At 41.5% G+C, this 16300-nt stretch overlaps 1 protein-coding gene across 1 annotated transcript in view; it reads right to left on the minus strand.

Moving 5' to 3' along the window:
- Window positions 1-16300, minus strand: part of LOC145407909 (sodium-dependent multivitamin transporter-like) — a 327055-nt gene that overhangs the window by 9559 nt on the left and 301196 nt on the right. Inside the window, exons 3-9 of the mRNA XM_080278768.1 lie at window positions 15742-15872; window positions 14115-14303; window positions 9373-9533; window positions 5797-5937; window positions 3878-3936; window positions 1217-1287; window positions 677-765 (exon numbers count right to left, since the gene is read on the minus strand). Of these exons, the coding sequence (XP_080134894.1) occupies window positions 677-765; window positions 1217-1287; window positions 3878-3936; window positions 5797-5937; window positions 9373-9533; window positions 14115-14303; window positions 15742-15872 (841 nt within the window). The remainder of the gene's footprint in view (window positions 1-676; window positions 766-1216; window positions 1288-3877; window positions 3937-5796; window positions 5938-9372; window positions 9534-14114; window positions 14304-15741; window positions 15873-16300) is intronic.

The raw sequence follows: 16300 nt of genomic DNA on the forward strand, positions 1-16300 counted from the left end.
GAGCAAGAAGTAATATATCATGGTTTTAATTATTACCAGCCGAGATAGCAAAGCTGGTATGGTTTTCAATTTGTCTGTCTGTGTCTGTGTGTATGTCTGTTAATACGATAATTTCGCAATCGCTCAGTATATCATCAAAAAATTTTACAGGTGTGCAGTAGGGAAAAAATAGATCACGAGTTTGAAATTGGTGAAAGTAGGTCAAGGTCTGTGTCTGTTACCACGATAACTTCGGAACCGCTCAATATACCAACACAAAATTTTATAGGTGTGTAATAGGGATGAAAATCTCTTACGAGTTCGAAATTAGTTAAAGTAGGTCAAGGTCAAGGTCAATTTCCTAACCGCTCTAGGTATGTATCGGCTCGCGGCAGATGTGATTCCCCTCTTGGGGGTACCTCTAGCCTCGTTTTGTGTTCATTGCCCCTGCATCTCCAAACCAGAGGTGATGTCGGGAATAAGTTGTGGATTTAATATGGGTGAAAGATTTTTATGCGCCAAAAATACAGGAATTGCTTCGTTTCGTATATAATTTTGTGTTATACAGTAGTGAGATATGTTTATGAACTGCTGTCGCTTTACTCTCTCTCTCTCTCTCTCTCTCTCTCTCTTTCACACACACACACACACACACACACACACACACACACACACACACACACACACACACACTAACCTGAGTGCTCCCGAGAAGACACAAGCCACAAAGAGCCCGGGCAACCCAGGGACAGAGCTGAGACGGTCCATCACGTAGAAGGGCAGGATCTGTACAGGGGAAATATTCGTTGAGGAGCATCCATAGGGGGAGTATTCATGAAAGATCTGCAAGGGAACTGCTCATTGATATGGGATGTATTCATAAAGGGTCTACAGCGAAGTATTTATAGACTGGAAGTACAAGTATTCATGATGTACAGTACGATATCGGTTTATTTATTTATTTATCTATTTATTTATCTATTGTCTTGCTACATTGGGAAGATTTTACTCAGCTTAGGAATGATCTTTCTCACTGATTCTTCTGAACTGATTCCAACCTTGTCAATATGATCTTTTTTTTAAGTTGCTATTTTTATTATTTATTTTTGCTGTCTTGAGATTATTCTCTTTATTTATCATAGGAATGCAGTCTCCCTTTGATTTTTTTACTCATCGTACTGAAGGGGTAACCAATACCTCGGGATGAAAGAGTTAAAAAAGGTCGTAATAAAGGTACCTGGTCCTTGGATGAGATGAGGCCTGCCGCTAGAGGATCGCAGCCATCGTAGGTAGCGAAGAGGATGAGGCCTGTGGAGGAAAATGGTGGAGAGGGTGAATGGAAGAGAGAGAGAGAGAGAGAGAGAGAGAGAGAGAGAGAGAGAGTCTAGATGCGGGAATACCATCATCATAATCGTCATCATCATTACCATCAACAAAATTATCATTATTATCAAAACCACCACTACCACCACCACTACTACCGCCACCATCACCATCACCACCATCACCATCATCATCATCATCATCATCATCATTTTCCTACGGCCATTCCCACCTAAAAATGAGGCGAGGTACGACAAAAAAATAGAAAATAAAAATGAAAAAATCCGGAAATCCAGAATGCAAGCACCACTGCAGTCACATCTCTTCCCAAACAACAGACCTTTTGTTATGATCATCTTCCCCTTTTGTTCCTGTAATCTTCATCGTCGTAGGCCGCATCAGAACTAAAAAAATACCATAATTGAGAGAAATAATAGGCACCCATGGACAAGGAGGAAATTACAGGGATGAGGGAAGGGTGATGGTGTGTGTGTGTGTGTGTGTGTGTGTGTGTGTGTGTGTGTAGGAGGAGAGGTTATGATTTCGTGGTTGATTCTTCGTATTCTCGCTCTCTCTCTCTCTCTCTCTCTCTCTCTCTCTCTCTCACACACACACACACACACACACACACACACACACACACACACACCATCACCCTTCCCTCATCCCTGTAATTTCCTCCCTTTCCACGGGTGTCTATTGTTTCGCTAAATTATGGTATCTTTTTAGCTCTGATGCGGCCTACGACGAAGAAGATTACAAGAACAAAAGCGGAAGATGATCGTAATAAAAGGTCTATTGTTAGGGAGGAGATGTGACTGCAGTGGTGCTTGCATTGTGAGTTTCCAGATTTATTTCTATTTTTTTTTTTTTTTTAGTCGTACCTCGTCTCGTTTTAGGTGGGAATAGGAGTAGGATAATGATGATGATGATGATGATGATGATGATGGTGGTGGTGGTGATGGTGGTGGTGATGATGGTGGTGACAGTGGTGGTGGTGATGGTGGTTTTGTTAATAATGATGATTTAGTTTGTTTGATTTACCTATCTATCTGTATATCTATTTATCTATCATTAAGTCTCCCTACCTACTTACCTACCTGTCACTTTATCAGTATCTATCTATCTATCTATCTATCTATCTATCTATCTATTTGCCTGTCTGTTTATCTATCCATCCATTCTTCTATATATCTGTCTATCTACCTATCTATCTATATCTCACACCCATTCGCAGGTGCTGGAGAGGTACGCCTTCACGTTGTGGCACTGATTAAACAGGGTAAATCATCTGCCTGGCTACGCAAACGTCCTTCATTATTTCCTTATCCCCCGAAAGGAGGATGGTGAGATGCAGGTCAACCTGCAGCCCACCGTATTCATATTCCAGATGAACCTTGGGCCAGAACAAGAAAAACAAGTACGTACCCTTAACCTAGAAACACACTTTACAAGAATTCATACTGCTAAAGCTGTAAAAACACTTGATCACAGACAGACCTCCAATATATATATATATATATATATATATATATATATATATATATATATATATATATATATATATATATCCCCTAGTAACACCAGTCCACCACAACTCACTTTACGAGAACAGTGTATACACATGCATGCAGGGTGCCTTGTCATTAGCCTCTCCTAAAGCACACACACACACACACACACACACACACACACACACACACATTGAAGGCGTAAGTATGACCTAGTTGTGGCAGGTGAAAGCAAACTGACCAAAAACAAAATCCGTTTACTGTCACGCTGGAGATGGCGGGTGTTATGATCATGAACCCAAAACGTAAATTGCGAAGAAGAAAGGAAGACTAGTTTTTGACAATAATATCTGGATAACGTGACGAAGTGATGAAGATAGAACGTGTCTGTCTTTTATATATGGTTTCTGATTTAATGTGAGAACGACTGATCAAATTTAATAGCCCCTGGAAGACTGTAAATGACCGATAGCAACTACATTACGGGCTTATCTTTTTGTTATTCAAGTTTCAAAGTCTAAGTCTGAGTAGCTTCGTAGTACCTCATCCTTAACTATTTGTGTTGCATAGTACGCCATTCCATTCGCTTATAATTTATTTACATAATTTTAATATCTACGCGATGTGCATCAAAAACACATAAGAGGATACTGGGGTGTAATGTGCAAAACAGATTGCTAAGGAAGAAAGGTTACGGATACATAGAATACGGTCTTAGGTTGTGAACTTCTAGGTAAAGATTCACAAACAATTTTCGATCAGTTCCGTGTCGCAACTTTGCTTTCTTTTTCTTTTCTTTTTGTTAAGGTACGATAAGGAAAAAATGTGAAATCTAGGAGAGGAAAATTACCTTAGGATTATATCTGTTTTATGCAGGAATTCAAAGACCATACCGAATATTTTGTTCTTCCTGTTAAAATAAATCTAACTTACGACAAAAAATCGGTCGTAACAGTGTTTGTGAATGCCACCCCTGAGCCCCGAAAACGGGCTTCCTATCCTATGGCCGCAGTAGCCAGTATAAGTATACAATAGAAATAATAAAATGCATATATAAATCTTACCTGCTATCATGGTGAGGGAAATGAGCAGGATGAAGAAGGGTATTACCATAAATATCGCCCTGAAAAGGCAAGGGTGATAGTATAAGGGCTAGGCATGGTAATTATTATTATTAATAATAATAATAATAACAATAATAATAATAATAATAATAATAATGATTAGTTCTCTATTTATTTATTGTGCAACCACAATAGCGAAGCTTCGCCATAAATATTTATGGTATATATAATGTATGAAATTTTGGCTTCATAAACAAGTTTGTGACCTTTAAAGGTAGTTCAAGGTCATTCATCTTCGGAACATGTACTTTGATTAACCTAAGGTAGCTTCGTGTGTAATATCAACAAGATCTGAAGACAAAGGTGTGGAAGAACGCACGGGTACATTTTTAAAAATGTTTCAGTAGCTGGCTAACTGTATGCTTAACTGTCACCATATTCCATTCAGATCATAAGAGGGACCACAGCTACATTTCTGTAAAGTTACAGCTTTACAGCTTTTGTAGTTTTCTCTAAAACGTGTTGTAAAAAAACACTAAACATATTTGAATTCGGTACTTTCCACAAGGTTAAATGGCAAAATATTAAGCCAAAATTCCCAGCAACCTTTAGTATCAAATGATTTTCAACCAGGGGAGGCGGTGGCTCAATCGGTAGAGAGTTGGCCTGCAGTCCTAACGGGCCCGGGTTCAAATCCCGCTGGTGCAGGGAACAGTTTAAGGGTTTGAATTTCATAAAATCAGACTTTACTGTTCTACCAGAAGACCCGCCGACATGTCGTAAAAATACCCCCGCTAATACCAATACACCAGTCCTGTATGAGACAGCCCTAGCATGTATTCAGTATGGAAGGTGGGTGTTAGCGCCGAAGTGGTGACATGTAGAGGTGTGCGGTACGTAGGAGGACTACTGGGCCTTGAAAGCAGGCTGTGAAGCCTATGCCCAGAGTCGGTCACATAAAAAAAAAAAAAAAAAAAAAAGCTGTATCTCAATTAGTGTCTGAGATATTTCAGTTTCAAATATGCAATTTTTGCAATAAAAATGAGTATTCGACCTTCAAAAATATGTCAAAGACTTTCACATATGGCACAAGTACTTGGGTTACCCTAGGGTTGTCTCCCTACAAGTACCTACGACCACGCCATTGAGATTTGGTGGCAGCGGTGGGATAAATCTCGATAGCGTGGTCGTAGGTATTTGTAGGGAGATAGGGAAGTTGATTGTGGACCGTCAAGCACAGCCAGAATAAATTCGTGAGATGTAGTGTCAACGAGGTGAGTTACAGCATTCTTGGGTTACTGAGTTTTTATTGCACGGTTGAATCAATAGTGAGGTACAGCGTAACGGAGCCTAATGACCCTAGGACTGGGCCTTCTCTCTAGCCCCTCTCTCCCTTTTCTCTCTCTAACCCCATCTCCTCTGAAGGGAAGTTTTCCGACATTATATACTGTACAGCTTGGAGAGGATGTGTGTGCGGGATGTAGTGTCTGGTGGACTAACCGACTAGGGATGGTTACTCCACGTGTTTGAATATGTCATGAAATTCTTGGTTATCTGGACTACGAGGATGTTTGAAATACATCATAATTATAGTTAAGGATTCTTGATGGTCTGGGACAACAAGATTGTGGATAGACATTATGTGAATTGGCATTCCTAGTGAGAAGCTGTGTACGTTTCCAGCAGGCACTACATCCTGTACATTGTGTTTATGAGATATATGTATCCAAGTTATATGTCGAAGCTTAATATTAATAATAATGGCACCACTAAGGAATAGCATTGGTTTAAAGAACTTTGTACTCTCTCTCTCTCTCTCTCTCTCTCTCTCACACACACACACACACACACACACACACACACACACACACACACACACACACACACACACACACACACACACACACACACACACTTACGCATATGCGTGGGCAAGGCTCTTCATGCTGCCATATCGCTGCACTGTGGTCTGCGTGGCTGCATACTGAGACAGCTTCCCTATGATGGCGCTGATGATGATGTTGGAGACGGTGTGGCGTTGTAGGGGGCGGTATTCCAGGCTGTTCGGAGATAGATAGATAGATAGAGAGATAGATAGATAGATAGATAGATAGAGAGAGAGAGAGAGGACGACCTACAGCTTCCTAATACTGCTTCCTTATATCTGATATCTTAGAGCTACCTGAGAGCTGACTTTGTACAGTTTCTTGATACCTGCCTTCCTACAGCTACCTTATACATCTGACTCCCACAGCTTTCTTATATCCGATGTCCTACAGGTTCTTTATACCTGACTTTTTTGAGTTTCCTTATACCTGACTTGTTTCAACTAAAAATATACTTGACATCCCAAATATCCTTACACTTGACGTCCTTTAGCTTCCTTATACCGGTACCTGAAGTTCTACAACGCAACAGGTAAAACACACACACACACACACACACACACACACACACACAGACACAGACACACACACACACACACACACACACACACACACACACACACACACACACACACACACACACACACACACACACACACACGAGCTCACGCGCGGGGAGGAGGGAACAACTGATAAACTCTGCACCAGGTAACTCTAAGCTTAAAAATAACAAATCACTCACTGTTAGACTTAAAACAATAGATAGAATTGGCGATAGTGATTTATAAACCTAAAAAAAAGAAAAAAAGGTCACTCACTGTTGAACCTAAAAGAATAGACATAACTGGTGTTAGGGAATTATAGGCCTGCTCTGTTGTGGTGAGCGTCACGTCAGCTTTCGTCAGGGTGCCCGCTTGAAAGAATCGCTCGTGTCTCAGCTCAGTAAACACGGGAGGCGGTTGGGGAAAGATCGGGACTGTCGACACTGAATTGGAGCGGAAAGGACTAGACAATATTCCACGGTATACTGGCATATTATGATCATGTCAGTGGCTACTATAGTTTATGGAATTATTTTGGGAGACTTTTTTTTATTTTTTTATTTTTTGTCGAAAGAGTAGGAACCTCGAGTACCTGGAGCAGAAAAGACTGGATAATAAGATATACTGACATTTTGAAATCATGTCGGTTACTAGTATATTATAATTACTTTATTTATGAAAATTTTTGGGGACTGGTTTTATCCCTCCAGTAAATATGGAAGGTGGTTGTTGAAAGTATTGAACTATGGGCATTAGAGATGACTGCAACTGAGAGATTTATCATATGCTTTACTAACGTTTTTGTGATCATGTCGGTTATTACTGTATTCGTAATATTAGATAATGGATACAGTTTTTGACGTGTAGGCTACAGTTTCACTCGTAGGCTTAATAAATTTGGCAGTAACAAAACTATAATTGTTAAGATATGCCTCGAAAGGGTTAATACTGATCTTTCTAGTTGTCCATCTATTGCACTGACCGACATGGCGAGAGGAGGGTGATAAAATAACCTTCATGCGTAATTTAAATTTTACTCAGTAGCTGTGATGGCAACTGTGAGGTGTGTGTTCGGTATAGCGGTGTGGGGTTTGGCAATGTGATGTGTAGCAGTGTGAGGTGTAGCTGTGTGAGGTATGGCAGTGAGGTGTGAGAGTGTAATGTGGTTATCTGTGGTGTGTAGTGTGAAGTGTGGTACTGTGAGATGCTATACTATGTGATCTCGTAGTGTGTGGAAAGCAGTGTGAAACGTGTCAGTGTTAGATGTAGCAGTTTTAAGTGTGAGGTGTGTATTAAGTGTAGCAGTTTTAAGTGTGAGGTGTGTATTAAGTGTAGCAGGCAACTCAGGCGTTCGTGATGTTACTGATTGGAATGCAAACAAATATAATTAAAACACGCAGGCCCAACAAACTTAACGCACCACATAACAAGCTACGTTTCTTTTAGTTAACTAGACTGAACATACATGCAATATAACAAACTCCAACTACCATTCGCGTCTCACGAACTACCAGATAATACTAACAAAACTAGCATACTTATATTTTATATAAACTTAAGTCAGACTAACTTAACTACACTAGCTAGTCCTAATGCTATAATAAAGCCTTAATAACCAACCATTTGTAACTCATATGTATCCCTAATACCAACTAAATAACCCCGTATAACACCCATTTAACCCTTAAAATAACTCTAACCTAACAACCTAACTAGAATCCATTCAGGCCTGGCCAACTATACAACCCAACTCATCTAATTAGCCATTCTATTTTAACCAACTCAGCATTCGATCTAACCCAACGAAGCCCACAAACCTCCTAACCTAACTAATGGATAAGTTATGTCTATATACGAAATTTTCTTCTTTGTGAAGATGCAATGGCTTCGTTCTGACTTGCACCCTTTTCCAAATATGACCAGAGATGACTGGACGAACCCTACGGCAACAGGTGAAGGAACATTACCAGGATGTGAGAATTGAAGTGTAGAAGAAAACGCACTCTTTTGTCATAAGGATACTAGATAAGAGGGTGGCTTCAGTGGCAGGCTGTAAAAAATGACTGGTATATCGCACTTTTTTATCGCAAGAACGATGACAACTTCACTAGGCCGGATGAGAGAAGTGGTGTGGAAATAAACTCACTCTTTTGTCACATGAACATAGAAGAGGGTAATCAGTGTGTACACTAAAAAAGAAAAAAAAAAAAGTGAAAACAAGCTCACTCTTTTACTCTAACAACAAATGGGGATAGTTTGAGGAGATCGGTTTCAAAAACTAAGGTAGAAACAAGATTAATTCATCCCTTTACTATAAGAATATAAGAAATGAGGATAAGCTCATACAATTCAGCTCTTGTTTAATGATGTGAGTGAGCTGACGAAAATATCAGCTTTGTAAACTCTCTGAATGTGTCCTACCAATGTCAATCCCAAATCGGTCAGCGGCGTTCACTGATTCCAGTAACGTGACATCGAAACTTAACAAGAGCAGCACGGAAAGAAACTATGAAACCCAAACTGAGGGAAGAGCAGGTATTAAAACAGGGAGAGACAAATAACAGTAACCTTGAAACCGACTCTTAAGACGAAGAATAAAAATAATTTCGATGTCTGGATATAATTAAATCATTTGGATAATCACGGCACTGTGAAGGAAGACACATAATCCAGCTGAATTCCACAAAGCTCTAATTAACCTAACCAGCCAAGTCCCCCTTCTCGTCTGTCGTTTAGCTAAGCAGATAAAGTTATGTCGTCCTCTCACGTGCTCATCTACGGTCCTGCCATATTTAACCAAACTTAACTATCAGGTAGCCTACTGTAAACTACTTAATCTAACTATCCTAACTAACAAACCACCCTTTTTCAAACACATACCTGCAGTCTGGCCCTATCGTTCATCACGGTCACACGGATCACCTCAAACCAAACCTAACTTCACCCGATTTAACTACTGTGTCTAGTCTAATCTAACTAACATAACCACTAAACCTAACGTCTCCAGAACTAACTACTGTATCTAACCTAATCTAACTAACCTAACCTTCCAACCTTCCATTCTCACGTGTATATTTGTGGTCCGGCTCTATCATTCTCCACAGCCACCCGCCACACCTCCCCGAACCCGCCGAAGTCAATGAGTCCTTTGATGATGACCGCGAAGAGACCGATGATGAGGATGAAGAGCTGCATCACGTCCGTCCATACCACTGCCTTCATCCCGCCCTGGAAAGAGAGCGATGGCGTGAGGATTTGAAAGAAACTCAGCAGACTATTTGAGAGATAGCGTGAAGATTAAAGAGGAACCCAGTAGACGATTTGAGAGACAGTGTGAGGATTAGAAAGAAAATAAACTGCATGTGAAATAGTGTGAGGACTGGAGAGAAACTCAGTAGTCGATTTTATTCAAATTCGCCCACACCAGTGCCTTCGTCCCGCCTTTTATATGGGGAAAGATTTGGGAAAAGTCAGTTATTTTCATCGTTTTGATCCTTTTCTCTTTTACTGCTTCTTTTTAAAATTTTGTTTTGTTACCGTTTGCATGTCTTAGTATTTTTTATTGTCATCTTTGCCATCATTTTCTTCTTGGTCCCAACACTACCTTCATCCCCCATGGAGACTGAAACAGTGTGAGTATTAGAAAGTGAATACATTACCTCCTAGCAATATTTATGTGGAAACCAACTTCTGTTCTCTCTCTCTCTCTCTCTCTCTCTCTCTCTTTCAAGCCACCTGTATTCACTCCTTTACTGATAACGATAGAGAGGTATGAAGTCTCACCATGTCTATAAGCAACGGCCAATCTCCATCTGAATTCTTTACTAGAACATCAGGCGTCTAGGAAAACGTATATAATTTTTAAGGTTTTGAGGGGAAAAATGTAAAGCCTGGGACAAGCATCAGCGTGGAGTGATGACAGGGAGGAGCTGCGTCACGTCCTGCCACTACTGCATTTTTCCACGCCATAAAAATAGTGCCATCATCATCCCACCAAAATAATAAAAAATAAATCTTTCCACGATAAAATTCTCTCTCTCTCTCTCTCTCTCTCTCTCTCTCTCTCTCTCTCATCTGTCTATCTATCTATCTATCTATCTATCTATATCTATCTATCTATAAAATTTCCGTAGTTGAATGAAAATATACGTTTACTGGCTGGAGTTTATATACTTGGAGGGAGAGTACGATTGATAAGAGAAGAATGTGTATGTTGTTAAAAACTTTTCGTCCGGCAAAAGGCAAGAGATGTGTGTGTGTGTGTGTGTGTGTGTGTGTGTGTGTAGAAGTTGTAGCAGTAGTAATAGTAGCAGTAGTAGTAGTTATACTAGTAGCAGTTACGAGCGAGGGCGAAGCCTTCGCGAATCTCTCAAGTAGTGGCATTTTCTCACATATGAGCGGCCCAACCCGGCGAGACCGTAACGCTTTTGAGAAGCTTATATCTCAGCAACCACAGGGCCGATCATTGCGTGGTTTGGACCATATGATAGCACAATTCTTTAAGATTTGTTTTTGAGAGGTTTCATCACACCCAGGCGGTGCACGTGGTACATGACACAAGTCAAGTGCAGCATGTAGAAAATCTTCAAAAGACAGCCACAGACCAGACAGTTTGCCGTAACGGCATGAAATTTGGTAGGTAGATAGCCACTATTGTACTCAAGGCATCCTCGGGATGTAAGGCGACATTTCAAAGCTTTCTGATTTAAATGGCCTCGCTCGTACCTCGCCGACAAAGGCATGGCAGTGGCTGTTGTTGTTGTTGTTGTTCATGTCAGTACTGTTGTTGTTGCTGTTATTGATCTTTTTCTTTTCTTCGTCTTTGTCGTCTACTTCTTCTTCTTCTTCTTCTCCTCCTCCTCCTCCTCCTCCTCCTGCTCCTCCTCCTCCTCCTGCTCATCCTCCTTCTCCTCCTCCCCCTCCTCCTCCTCCACCTTCTCCTCTTCCTTATCCTCCTCCTCCTCCTCCTCGCCCTCGTCGTCCTCCTCCTTTTTCCGCTCAGGTGCCCAAGGCCATTCTGCTACAATACACGTTTTGGTGCTGCGTTTTCTCTCATGTGAAAAGTTTGGACGCGGTTTTGAGGTTTAATATTTTCTGACAAACGATCATGTCATTTATTCAATCACCTTTTCAGCACGATGACTTTTTTGTTTTTGTTTTTCATCGTGCTTGTGCCTTAATGATTTTCCTTTGGCTTAAAAAAAAAAAAAAAAAAAAAAGATTATATTGATGTGGGAGAAGCAACCTATAGTTTTTTCATCTTAACTTGGCCACTTATTTCACGTACCAAAGTGGCAGAATGACGCTGTTGCGGCTCTGCATTATCATATCCATAATTCTTCTTCGTGACTAGCTATGTTCTAAAGTTTGTTTCATGCCACACTATTCAGGATGGATAGTCGGAAGTTTTAGGAGAGAGAGAGAGAGAGAGAGAGAGAGAGAATAATAAGACGGAGTTGAGGGAAAGGGCATTGATCCTGTAATTAATCTTTTCTCGTTCAGTCTGATGATTATGTTTGTGTTACCATTCTCACTATGTCCAGACGATTTTATTCAGAACAGGAGAGACCACCTGCACTGAAGGCTTTAACTCCATCAGACACCTGTGATTCTCCCTCATCTGAAGGAAATCTTCTGACGTTAAGTGAAATTAAGTCCGAGGTTAATTCTGAGCATTGGAAAGTTAATGATGATGATATTAACACTCTCAGGCTCCTATAATTCATTCTCAGCTGAATAAAATCGTCTGACATTAGATGGAATAAAAGACTTAACTTGCTCCGACCATGGCAAAGTTAAAGCAGATTTTTTTTTTCTTTTCTTTTTTTTTTTTGAAGCTCATAACATTTAGATTTTTCTTTCGATGTAAATAACTGATATGCCTGGAGCTGGCGAGACTAAAGAATGCAAGACCCCACAGTGCTGGAGGGGTCAGTGATCAGAGGTGTACGTGTGTGTGTGTGTGTGTGTGTGTGTGTGTGTGTGTGTGCTTGAACTCTAAATGCGTGTGTTTTCGCGCTCGAGTTTGTTTGTAGTGTGTGTTTGTGTGTGGTTTGCGTTTGTGTGTGTGTGTGTGTGTGTGTGTGTGTGTGTGTGTGTGTGTGTGTGTGTGTGTGTGTGTGTGTGTGTGTGTGTGAAATCCGAAGGTGTACGTCTGTGTATTTTTGAAGCATAGAACTTTAGTATATTTTACTTATACAGCACAGAAAGCTGTCCTTATACTGTACATTCGTGTTTAGCAATCCACGTGCACCGAAGCTCACCAGAACATCCGCTTCATGTGTGCGTGTGTGTAAGTATTCCGCGTGCACCTAAGCTGGCATTGTGGACGTGGTAGTGTGCGTGAAAGTCAGGCTCACGGACGAGAAGGGCGTGTCATGTCTGGCATGTCATCGCGCTTTTCATATTACATGGCACATCATCTTTAGTACTGATTTTAATTGTGTGTGTGTGTGTGTGTGTGTGTGTGTGTGTGTGTGAGATACAGAGAGAGAGAGAGAGAGAGAGAGTGGAGGAAGGGAGGGGAGAGGAGAGTGGAGGAGAGGCGATGACATGGGGAAACTGATAGGAAGACGGAGAGGGTGGAAGTGTGTGTGTGTGTGTGTGTGTGTGTGTGTGTGTGTGTGTGTGTGTGTGTGATGCAGCGGGAAGAAAAAAAATAATAAAGGTAGAGAGAGCGCCAGGTAAATAAAGGTCAGGGTGAGGTCAGTGTTGGTTGACCTCTTATTCTGAGACAAAGGAGGAAGTAGTCTCACTGCATCGCCCTCTTTGCACTTGTAGTTATGACAGATTATTATTATTATTATTATTATTATCATTATTATTATTATTATTATTATTATTATTATTATTATTATTATTATTTCAGAAATCGTCCCCTCAACAGTTAACTATTATCACACATCATTTTGTTTTACGTATTTCCGCTGCTTTAATATTCAATCTATTTTGCCTGTGACGTGTTTGGTAGCTTAGGAGAGTTTATAAATGCTATCCTTGTTCACCTTAGCATTGGCCATGACTTTATCAATTAACATCCTACTTCATGACCGTGTTACGCATTTATATTTTTTATCTGCTTATATCCTCACTTCTTCTCATGCGTTAATACCACACATCTTTTTTGAAATCTTTACTTATACACACCTGATCCATATATTTTAGTTTCTCTTTATATTCATACTCATATACTGTTACTGCACTGATATCCTGACGAACAGTGATGCGTTTTCATAGTGACTGACGATTCACGCAACTCCAAACGTCCCTTCCTCACATATCCTTTCAGTACTGCATGTGTTTGTTCAATGCTTCACTGCATTCCAAGACATCCACCCTCATGCACCCCTTTATTGCAGTATATATCTTGTGCAACGTTTCATACCACTCCAAGCCAGCGTCCCTCATATACAGTACGTCTTTATTACAGTATATGTCTCGTTCATCTTTTCATGCCACTCCAAGCCATTCTCGCTCATGTACCGGTGATTCGTAGGGAGAAAAAGTAAGCACCTAGAACTGGAATGGGGACTTGAAATTGTAATCTGACATTTGTGTCTAAGTTTGTTGGTCTTTTTCCTTGTCACTTACGCAGGAACTCCTGATGTTATGTTGTCTCCAGATAACTCCACTGACTGACGAGCCAATTGGTTTCTTACAGCCCAGGTAACCGATTAGTATGCTAGGAGGTAATCATGTACCTAAATGGGCGCCTCCTCCTCCACCTCATACTACTACTACTACTACAACTACTACTACTACTACTACAACTACTACTACTACTACTACTACTACTTCAGGTGTACTTACGATTGCAGTATATATGGACGCAATGAGACCGACAGTGATAACGGAGACCCACAGCGGCAAATCGGTGACGGAAGCCAGGGCGAGGGCAGGGGCGTAGATGACGACGGCCTGGTACAGCAGCATCTGGATCACGAACATCCCACCGGCAGTGCAGCGGATCCAGCGGGAGGCGTAACGCATCTCTAGGTACTGTGGAAGAAGAGAACATAGAGGACTGAGAACAGAACACCTTGCATTAAGGAGAGAATATGGTGGATTAAGAGGAGAACACGATGGATTTTGAGCAAGAGAACGCATAGGATTAAGAAGGAAACACTGTGGATAAAGAAGAAAACACAGTGTGCTGGTGAATTTACTGGGTGGGGAAAACACCAGCATTTTAAAAGGTAATAGACAGTGCATTCACTCCTTTGAATATGAGGATTTCCCCTTGCCAAAAAAGAAAAAAAAGAAAAGAAAAACAAGACCAAGGACCACCGTGATAGCTGCACCCACTTCTGCAGTTTTGTAAAGAAAAAAAAAAAAAAATGAGAGGACGAGCTCCGGGGGCTCCACTCTCTATAAACTCTGGTTCGCGTGAAGGTCAACTGCTACGTAAAATTTCTTGTGCCTACGTAAAAACTATGGCGTCGTCTCATCCGAAGGCAGTCCCCTCCCTCCGCTCAATGACGGGTGGGCATCTGGTCCCACTGTTCTTGAAACGGGCCGAGGTAAACGTCTAGCAGTATTTAGCATTTCGTGTTCCTCGGTGAAAAACTATGGCCGTGCATAAAGACTTTGGCCAGGACACCCAGGGACAACCCCACTCCCTTGAGGATGGTTTTTGTGTCTCAACCTGCCTAAAACATGGCTCCAGTAAAGGTCTACCATATGCAAAATTTCATGTTCTTAGGTAAAGAAAAATAAGCTATATATTATGGCACTGTCCCTTCTAGGGGCCGTGCCCCCTTCCCCCCTCCCAGCAGGGGTTGTCATCGGGGATCCCACGTAGTGTGCAACGTGGCCGTGGTAAATCCCCACCGCCACTTAAAATTCTGTGCCTAGTTTAAAAACTACGGTCGTGCATAATGGCTTTTCCTGGACCCCTGGGGGCCTCCTCTTCCCCCGCGAGGGGCAACCCTCTGTGGTTTCTCCCTCCGCAAAACGTGGCCGGGGTGAACGTCTATCAATATGCAAAATTTCATTATCTTCTGTTAAAAGCTTTGACCGCTTGTAACGACTTTGGCCCGGACCACCTGTCCCCCCCTCACCTCCCGTGAAAGACGGCCCTGCCGCGAGTGAAGCTCCACCACAGTGCCAAAATTTTTGCTCCTAGGTAAAAAAAAAAAAAAAAAAAAAAAAAAAACGCCGTGCCTGACGGTTTTGGGTGGGAAACTCAGGGGGCACCGCCCTCGTGGAGGACATCTCTCGGGGTCCCATCCTGCCTGAAACCTGGCCCTGAGATAGGTCTACCAGTGTGCTAAATGTCAGTGTCCTAAAACTCCTCCCATAAGGCCTGGACCCTTTTCTTTTAAGAAAACACAGTAACTCAGTAAGTGAGCGACACAGGTAAGGAAAAGCACTGAATTTCCCAACTCCTGTGCGTGCGGCAAAAAGAAATAGAAAAAGTAAAAAAAATGGAGCTCACCTCATAGACCGACGTTAGACGCAGCTCGTAGTAGAAGGGAAGGAAGACGACGGCCACGATGGGGAGAGTAATCTGGCCACAGCAGATCATCCACCACTCAATCCCGTGGTAGTACGCCTCAGCCGGACCACCTGCACCATCATCACCATCAACATCATCATCATCATCATTATAATTCGGTTCACCATCAGTATCATCATCATCATCATCATTATTCTTAACAACTTTTTTTTTACATCATCATCATCATATTGTCCAGTGCCAGGAATCATGACCAGATCTCACCAGTATCATCAATGACCACCTTAACCACTCACAGTCTCCACGTTCACCGTCATTCACCATCTTCATCACCAGTCACCACAATTCACCACACACACCAATTATTCCCAGACCATCTTCACCATTACCTTTACATGCAAACATTCATCATCTTTATCGCCGCCCACATCCTGTAATAATTCACACGCATCGCCACTCATCATATTCACCATCATTCGCTCACAATCATTACCATCAGATTTCGCCCCTCAAGCAAGAATTCATTTCACCACTGCTC

This window comes from Coenobita brevimanus, chromosome 74 (assembly GCF_032717465.1).
Source record: "Coenobita brevimanus isolate Jiangsu-jjx chromosome 74, ASM3271746v2, whole genome shotgun sequence".
Classification (NCBI taxonomy): Eukaryota; Metazoa; Arthropoda; class Malacostraca; order Decapoda; family Coenobitidae; genus Coenobita; species Coenobita brevimanus.